Source organism: Atta cephalotes, assembly GCF_000143395.1.
Source record: "Atta cephalotes unplaced genomic scaffold scaffold00031, whole genome shotgun sequence".
Taxonomy (NCBI): Eukaryota; Metazoa; Arthropoda; class Insecta; order Hymenoptera; family Formicidae; genus Atta; species Atta cephalotes.
The window spans coordinates 1,250,033-1,260,364 of NW_012130095.1; the positions used below are offsets into that span (position 1 = coordinate 1,250,033).

Below are 10,332 nucleotides of genomic sequence, written 5' to 3' on the forward strand. Positions count from 1 at the left end.
ATATATATATATATATATATATATATATATATATATATATATATAATTGAAATATTGACTTTTGATTACCATTCTATTAAAATAATTAATTACATTATTTATTTAATAAAATTTAATTTTTTTATATAAAAATAATCAGAGTATTTAAAAGTATTTTTGAGGTATTTTATTATTAGCACATTTTTATATACTAAATTTATTTAATTAGGTCAGTCATAGATATATAACTTCTTTCTCTCAATTTGTACACAATCCTCAAAATAACTCTATCTTTTTACGCAAAATAATTTCTATTTGTTTCGAACCGGAACCCACCGTATTTTTTCAAACCAATTACTCGAATTCCTTTTTAATTCCGAGAGTAACTCTTTTCTCTTTCTATCTCTTTTCTTCCATTGAGCTATCCCTTCCTCTCTTTCCTTCTTTGTTTTCTCAGCGTGCGCGTTTTAGGCTCAAAGTCGCGTTCGGTCCTTGTACGTACGTTACCCGGCATTCCGCGGCTAAAACTGTCTCTCGCGATGTCGCCTCTCCATACTCCACTCCCCTCCTTCCTTTCCCTCACAATGTCTTTCCTCAGCGCTTCTCCACCATCCCTCTTTTCCCAGCAGAAGCTCTTAATTTACCATTCGTACGAGCACGGTCGCGGGAAGTTAGAGCGCAAGCAGAAGAGAGGGAACGATGAGCGAGGAAAGAGGGTGAGAGGGAAGTGGTGAGGCGTAACAATTAGGTCGTGTTGTCTTGAATTCTAAGCAGGCTACTGAACTGATCCTCGGCGCACTGTGGTCGGGATAAATGCGGCCTTAAACGACACCGATATAGACGAGCTTGCCGATCGCTTGCCAAACCCGCTCGCGTGCTGACAATCTTCCCTTCGTCCTCCCCTGCGGTCGAGGTTCCTTCTGCTCTTTTCTCTTCACTGGCCTGCCCTGCCCTGCTCGCGATTTAAGTCGGCGCGAGTACGAACGAGCTACAATTGTCACGAGGCTTGTTAGCCTTGTCGCTGCCTAATGGCGTACTTTATTACTCACTTCGAAAACATTTCGTTGTCGAAACGTTTTGCCTTCATTGAGATTGAAAAATGGATGGACCACAAAATTCGAGTATCACGATTGATACCATGAATAAAGTGAATTCCAATCCATTTAGAATTCAAAACAAGTATATTTAAAATTCTTGAATAATTGTACATACATTTTAAAAAATATGAGGATTTAACATCATGCCAATGTTTATATAATTTTTACTGTATTGGCATTAATATAAACACCAACATGATATGGATTTAACATCTTTGTTTAAATAATATTAATATTGACATAGTGTTAAATTCACGCACATATTTTTTAGAGTGTATGTATATTATAGAGTGTATGTAATTATTCAAGGATTTTAAATGTAATTGTTTTAAATTCTAAATGAATTTTAAATTGGAATTCACTTTATTTATAGTATCAATCGTGATGGTCGAATTTTGTGATCCATCCATTTTTCAATTTCAATAGAGTTTATATGCCAACACCAACACAATGAGAATTACATTTAACCCTCATACCATCATATAGTGTTAAATCTACATCTACATTTCTTAAAACGTTTGTATTTTTTAAATAAGTTACTTTTCTCTAAATATAGAGAAAGATAATCACATTTGGCATCTTACCCTTTAATTTATCGTGTGCGAGGGCCCTTTGAAAGTGTTCCTCCACTTCTGACGCCGCGTCGCCTCGATAATGCGTAAACACGACGCAATTCGCGTTAACGTACTGCGCTCTGCTCTCGCCATCGTCGGAGTCCTCGGTCGTGCCGGCACCCACGCCTGCGAGCCGGTGTATTAATACGCAGGTGTTCACGTGACGATACACACGTTGCTGTAAACCGAGACAATTAATCGTCTCACCGTCTGTCGATCTGTCGTCGTCCAACGTTCGCGAGGGTTGCGAGGTGGTGGTTGCAAGGGGTGGTCGCGGTTGCGGCGTTGGCCTTGGGGATGCAGGACTCGGCGCGGACCCTACGGAACCTGCACTGCTCGGCTGACCTTGAGGAACGCTTCCGCCGGCGCCGCAAAGCTCGATACCGGCTGCTTCCAAAGATCTTTGATGCACATTCAGCTGTAATAACAAGCAATTAGTCTCGTATGCAACATCGTCGATTTTTAGAATTTTATTATACCAAAGATTTTAAACGTCAAATCTACGATTTTTATGTCTAATTGTAAGAACATTTCTGAATTACATTATATATATAAAATTAAAAATGATATATTTAATTAAGATTCTGCTGACTTTTAGGCGACGTGACTTATAATGGAGCACGCAATGTCTTTTAGTTTTCGAATTGCACAGAAAGAACAATTTTTCTGAAATATTTGAAAATTTAATTAGATACAGATCTGAAAATAATATTGTTGAATCATTAAAATAATTACGTAAAAAACTCAAGTATGATAAATAATGCTATAAAATGACATTCTAGCGATCAGTTTGAGTATGCTACATAATTATTTTAATGCTCCAATACAATTATTCTCAGATCTATCTATATTTTGAAGTATTTCAGCGAAATCTCTTTTTTGTATACTATACTTAATCTTCCGAAGCTACAGTAGCTTTATTGAATCTACTTAATTATATTCTTTATATTACATCTGCAAATTTGAATTATTCTTATTAAAACAAACATAGGATTCATTCTCTTTTATGAATCATTTGAAATTAATTAATGTCTTTTAATCATAAATTAAATAAAAACTTCACAAATCCAGCGTCAATATATCGAATTTTTAAATTGATAATAACGAGAATTTTATTAATTTATAATATTAATTGAAAAACACATTGACAAAATTATTATTGTCAAATTATATGTTGGCTGAAAATTGAGCTATATATAATACAATACGTATGTTGTGACATTTTATCTAAAATATTTATAAACTTGCCTTTAAATATCTAACTCTTTTTTTCTTACAAACATAGATTGTAAACTTCTATCACTACATTTCTATTAATAACTTTTATTTCACTGATTTCACTTTGTAGAAGAGTGTTATTTTTTTTTTGTATTATAAAATGCAGCGATTGACGACAAGAATAAAATAAAAATAATTAAAACTAATTACTTAAAACTAATTAAAACTAAAGTTAAAAACTAATTAAAATTAAAACTAAATGAACTCTTATGAAAGATTTTTTGTTGGGAAGAATCGTAATTGCTTTTATACGAACGTTGCACACGATCGTGCTGTTTACCGATTAACACATTAATGATATCAGTTAACCGGTTATTCCTTAGCACTTCGCGAATTGTAATGATTATCAGTTAACCAGTTTAATTGGTCGATTGATATATAGTTTATATAGCGCACCTTTATGATAAATCACGAGTGTCATGATAAATCAAACAAAAAACATTAAAGAATAAAAGCAAAGAAAAACATTAGAAAATCCCTTTAAATTCCAGATCTTGAATTCCAAGAAATTAAAAACTGTAGGATAATTTGAAATTTTCAATTGTCCTAAACGATTCTTCAATTCTAATTCTAATTTTCGATTTTTTCTTAATTATGAACATTACAATAGGAAAAATGTTTTATGAACCAAAATTTTGCCATAACAAGAAAAATTTGATTGAAATGTATGAGAACAAAACTTTTTTATTAAAATGTAACGAATAAAATTGTAATTTTATGCACCTAAATTGTTTACTTGGCGTAAATAAATATTTTTATTTACAAAGCAAAAAAATATATTTTATAGAAGCAAGAGAGTTTTTTATTATCTAAATCTTTGACTGTTGTTAAAAAATAAACAGTTTTGATGGAAACACTAAATTCTTTTCCTGTGTTCAAAAACAAGTATATTTACGCTTATGAAAATATTCTTGTTCGATCAAATTTTGATAAGTATATAGTGATACGATAACAGAATATTCTATATGCATAATGTTTCCTCATACAATCGTTGTTCTAGATTTTCGACGTACTTCTCAATCATCTTCTATCCTCTAAAATGTTAACACCCTTGTCGTCGATCGACAAAATTCTCGAGCGGCAAATCGTGTGAGCCAAGGAGAAGTGGCCGACGATTGCATTGCTCGCGTGGCGCAGTGATCGTGATGATGGGATGACAAGAGAAATACGAGCGTGTAAATACCGCATTTTAACGGCGATAGCCGGGATTTTCCGCATGACATCGGGGCCATGCGTTTTCTCGCGCGCTATAAAGAGAATGTCGACGACGGGAACAGCGGACGGCCCATTGACTTCCACGTTGTCCGCGCGCCAGAATTCGACACCATAGTGGTCCATTAATCCAACCCTTTCGGTCGTCACGCGATCTTTTTGTAGCAATCATCAATGATAATTAGATAATATGAAACTAATTCGATTTTTTTTTTTAGTAAAAATGAGAATTTTAATTGTAAAGACATTTATTACTAAAAAAATTAAAAAACATATTAAATCTGAATGGTTAAATAGATCATCCAAATCTCATCTGTCATTTAATTTTAATCATTAAATAACTATACACGAAAAGAATAAGTTTTAAAGTATCTAAACATTTAGCTAGATACGGATCGGAAAATAATTTTGGAAAATAATTGTGGATTGTTAAAATAATTATGCAAGAATCTCAAACATGATTATAAAGAGTTCAGACATTCTATCATTCTTGATATTAATTCAAATATTTTATGATATAATTGTTTGAAGATCCAAAATTATTTTAGATCGACATTTATTAAATTTTTAGATATTTCAGCAAAATTGTCTTTTCTTATAACGAACATTTACTTATAAGGTACATGCATATTATTGTTTAGAGTTGCCCAACAGTAATTTTATCAAGATATATTTCTTATTTTCTCGATTTTTTGCGGGAATAAAAATGCGTGTCGATGTCCAACAAATCACTACGAATAGTGATTTCCCTGCCTACCGATCGGTGGAGAACGACGAGTTGAGCGTTTCGTTCGCTACCCCGCCTAACCAATTACGTGCATGCATCAGCGGTGCACAGAAATAAGCTGACGGTGATGTATGCACCAGTCGACGGAAGGATGCGCGGGTATGAGGGCAAAAGAGACACGATGAAGAGGAGAAAAAAGACGAACGACTACGCCCGCGAAAGATGCTATCGTTATCTACGCCAATAAACTCGGGCCCGGTCGTTTCATGGTGCAGTACATCACCGCCATGATGCACAAAGTGACGAGCGACCTGGAGGTAGGCGTCGTCGAATGAAGGTATATCCGCTTGTCATCATGGCTTTGCAACTGTTGATTGGTAGGCGGTTTGCGATGAAAACCGGAGGAGCTTTAAGCTCGGCGCAACACACCTATACATACCGTCTTGTAGCAATTTGTGCGGTTTGCTTTGCGCGATTACTAAGTACTATCTTGAGAACTATGCCGCTTGTGTAATTAAAATAGCATACGCAAATAGCTCTGTTTAAATTGATAATATAGTACGTGAATATAAATTGAAGAATTTATGAAGTAATTAGAATTTATTAATTAATTGAAAATTCTAAAATTAATAGTTCTTCAAATTGATAATCAAATTTAATTTGTGAGATTATTATTATTATTTCAGTTTGATTATTGCAAGTCCGAAAATCGGCAATCATATATCTGAAGTAAATGTATTTAAAATAAATTATATATAGAATTATTATTTCAACACATCTATAACTTTAACTGTATAATTATTTCTTCTTACTTAGTTGATCTCAAGTCTATTTTATCACATTTGGAATTTTGCTTGATTCTAAAGAGATATATTTTGGAAAAAAAAAAATAAAAATAAATAAAAAATAAAAAAATTGTAAAAAGCATAAGAATATCAACAAGAAAGACGACTATAGAAAAACTGGAAGATTATCTTTTGATAATTTTTCAGAGACTGTAACTATTTTTTACTTAACGCCTTCGATGCCCGTTCGATTGCGCCGTGCGAAATTCGTCGCTCGCGGGGTTGAGAGCGCGTAGGAGATTAAATCAAGGAGCAAGCGGGTCTTCCATAGATTATCCAACGGTGGAACATCCAGCGCCGGTTGGCCGCACGACAATGTGGTAATTAATTGAAGCAAGACCATCCTCGACAGCCTCTCTTCCTCTTTTGCTTTTTCTCCCTTCGCTTCACAGCCAACGAGCAGCTCTAGCCAAGAGAACTGCTCGCGGCCTTTCAAAGCATTCCAAAGCGCGAGTCCGCCCGTTCCTCTCCACGGCCACTGCTCGCTTCTTCTTCTTCTTGCCTCCTCCCTCCCGTCCACCCGCCTGCTCGTCCGTCTCGCCCTTCCTGCCGGCGCGGTGTCGAGTCATTTCACGAAAGACCTGAGACCGCATCTTTATTTCTTTCCCTTTTGTCTTATAGATCTCTACAAGGACTATAATATATCGTATAGATCTTACTACAGATCGTAACTTTTGATTCTTATAGGCTTATTGGTCTTCTATTGGAGAGTCTCTAAATTTAATCAGACTCATTGAAATGAATTTCATAATGTCAATAATGCGATAACAAACAAGGAGTTTCTTTAGAAAAAATATCAATTTTACATTGTGAATTAGCTTCACAACGTAGTCGAACATATGATATTTAGTATTTTTATCATTACTTTAACTTAGGAATTTTATTTACTCCATTTTTACAAAAACTAAGAATTAAAAGGTTTGCTGCAACAGTGGGTTAGCTTTTATATTATCGATTTTTTGAGGTTCATTGAACTGAATTTCTTGTTTGCTGTATATGTATTATAAAATTCAGTTCAATGAACTTTAAATATAGAAACTCTGATAGAAGGCCAATAAATCTAGAATAAAAATTACGATCTGTGGTAGATAAGATTCATACAATTTATTATAGCCTTTGTAGAATTTACTTCGATCCATTTATTCCGTTTTTATAAAATGTAACCTACTCTGTTGCAGCAAATCCTTCAATTAAATAATCAAACTATTCAATTAATAAAATATATCATATGGATTTTCTCCCATTCTGAAACGAAATTGATCAAAATAAAAGAAAGAAGAAAAAAGAAAGAGATAATATAAAAATATCCCAATCTAGATAAGAAGAAATTTTGTCCCGTTAATTTATATTTATAGTATTCGAATCTAAAAGTTCTTTATTGAGATACTGCAAAATTTGATTCCTTTACATTTTAATTATCTTAATCATCAATTTATTAATTTCCAAGTGACAGGTGTTAGGCGTTCCCACGGACTCTTCGCGTTTTTAAATCCGACATCACATTGGCGCAAACTGACACTATTTATCGCCTTATATGAACAACCAGCAGCCAAAGCGGGTAACTCAACGAGCGGAGTAACCCTTTAATCAAACCTGGACCGCGCGTACGCGTTTGCATTTATATAGCGAGTCGGCGATATTACTCATGGTGTATCTTCGCGCGTTTGCGACGGAGCGCATTAAGCGGATACCGACGCGCGATTCTTTCTTACAGAGAAATACCTTTATCAGCGGGTGGCGCACTGTTTACTCATTTGTGGACGTCTGGTAGCACTTAACTGTTATTATAAAGCAGAGTCCAGTGGGAGATAAAGCGGGTAGTTCGCTAAAGCGAATGATTAGCTGGAATTGCGAGGCTGGAATAGCGAGCTGACGAACGAGGAAAGGAAGAAAAGTAGAAGAAGAAACATAGAAAATTCAATTGGAGTCTGGGAAATGATATTGGACATTTGAAACAATTGCTTAATGAACACAACTAATAGCAAATGCGGTCTTGCAATACTCTAAATTAGTGCACCATATTATACTAAAAGCTCTATACATAAAATTAACAAAGTTAATGTAAAGGTATATAAATATATTTTATTACAATAAAATACTCAATAATAATGATATTATTTAATAGAATATATATGTATTATTTTATTATCAAAGTTATATTATGTCTGCATAAAAATTTAACTTTAAGCGGCTCTACAATAAGATTTTAAGCCCTAAATCATAAGAAATTGACAATCAAATGTGAGGAAAATAATCGACTATGATTGATCATTTCTTATGGTTAGAGCATAAGATTTATGTCTTAAAATCTCATTATAGGTGCCGCTTTATAAATTTTTTATGCGCCTTTAAAGTGCACTAATCCAATATAGTACGAATGATCAAATTCATTATTTAATCTATCTTATCATTATTTAATCTAAATTATCTAGTACTCAAAAAGCGCGTTCAAGAAATTTAATCTTAACTTTCAATTATATGTCTCGTTTTAATCTTAATTTACAATCTGGGTCCAAGTCACCCACGACGTCTTTGACTAGTTCTGTTTAATTATCACAAATCTCAATAGAAAACATTTATATATATTTTTTTAAATAAAATGCCAGAAATCGTATGTATAAAATCGTAATATCAAAATATAAAAAATTTGATAATAATTGAAAAAGTTATATCAAAAAATACTAAAAAACAATTTGTGAAAAGAGTGCAATAATTCATTTTTTCTTTTTTTCAAAAAATCATCTTTATGATTATCATTATCCATAAAAAAAGATGCATATAAAAATAAGTAGTATTTTGAAAAGAGGAAGAGTATGAAGTTTAAGAAAAAATACGTTATATTGATTCATTCAAAAAAATATAATTATTTGCGCGATTGAAGTGGGGACATTTTTATACATGCTCGGACAAATAATATCAGAGATTTGTCGGGTATTTTCTTCTTTAAAAAAAATACAACAAAAATATTTTATATTAAATATATAATGATTTCAATATTATTTACTTACGATTTTATATATAATAAAGCAATTATTTTTTTCAAGACGCCTCTCTCACAAAAATGCTTTTTTGACAATAAATGTATATTTTAATTATAATGTATATTTTAATTATATTTTAATTATAAGAAAACAACATATACTTGCATTAATAAACAAGTATTTACTAAAAACGAATTTTCATTCTTGGCAAAAATCTGAATTTACATTTGACGAGTCAAGTCACACGAGCCAAACTTTTTATTGCATCACAATTAACATCAAGAGTTTTGACTCGAGACAATTGCAACGGCGATTGACAGAGAAAGGTTTTAAGTTTTTTTACTCTTTCACTTCAACTTTGCAATATTAACTATATATAAGTATAAAAATAGCGGCCAAAATTTTCATCCAGGTCCAAATGGTCCACTTAAGTAGTTGAGAGTTAATCAGTAATCGTAAATCTGGTGAATCTTGGACATTTTTTCAATTACGTTGTAAAAAATATTTATAACAAATATTTTCCTAAACTTTACATAATTTTAATTTAAATATTCTTATTTTTCGAGTTTAAATCTTCAAAATGAAGAAAATAGTCAATTATGTTAATTGACTATTTTCTTTATTTTACATAAAGAAATTTTAATTTAAAGTACACCGGATTTGTGAATATTATAGTGAAAAAAATTTCGGAGCGGAAATAGGATTAAAGTACCGTTTAAGATTAAAGTATTACAAATGTACAAGTCAAAAAATATAAAACATAAGAAATTGAATATTCAAAGAATCTATATATGTGCAGAATATATATTCCAGATAGTTTACTATTAGAATTAAAAGAGACAAATTACTGGTAACCCAAGCGATAACGCAAAGACTTTTTCTCGTTAATTTCACATAACATCAATGCGTCTTTAAGATCCACCGCGGTGACAATCGATCAAATCAGGAATCCCAGGCATCTAGCGACATGGCGTTTATCACAAGTTGCATTTGCAACCGTAGAGACGTAGAGAACACCTCGGTGATCCTCGCCGAAAAGAAGGTTGCCCAAAGTATCGCAGTGAGGTAAACGCGTTACACGCGTTTCTACATTATCTCCGTGAATGATCGGCCGGCATTTTTCTCATTCGCGTAAAGTACTAATTGAGACGATTGAGACTGAGTCCTCGGTAGAATCTACTCAGGTTGACACGTTCACCATCTTCACCGATGTAATATTAGCTGATAATGAGTGTCCGTGAGAGTTGATTTAAATCGTTCAATTAATTAGTATGAGGCGTAAGTATGATTAAAATGAGGCGTTAGGCCCTGGTTGGAATCCGGCTCTATTTATCGGCTTTACGATTATGCCATCGGGCGAAATTCATATATAATGGACTCATTCGAAAGGTGTTGGAATTCCCGTATTTTCCATGTAAATCCGAGAATTTTTTTTTACTTATCATAATATTTGTTGCAATTCAATTAATCTTTCCCATCAAATATCTACAATTCACGCGCGCGCACACGCACATACACACACACACACACACACACACACACACACACACACACACACACACACACACAGACACACACTATTATAGAATATAATAATAA

General features: G+C 33.0%; 1 protein-coding gene across 1 annotated transcript in view; it reads right to left on the reverse strand.

Moving 5' to 3' along the window:
- The window catches only part of LOC105620950 (protein vestigial), a 54,305-nt gene that overhangs the window by 7,784 nt on the left and 36,189 nt on the right, over nucleotides 1-10,332 (reverse strand). The window contains exons 2-3 of the mRNA XM_012202426.1: nucleotides 1,898-2,108; nucleotides 1,661-1,816 (exon numbers count right to left, since the gene is read on the reverse strand). Coding sequence (XP_012057816.1) covers nucleotides 1,661-1,816; nucleotides 1,898-2,108 — 367 coding nt within the window. The remainder of the gene's footprint in view (nucleotides 1-1,660; nucleotides 1,817-1,897; nucleotides 2,109-10,332) is intronic.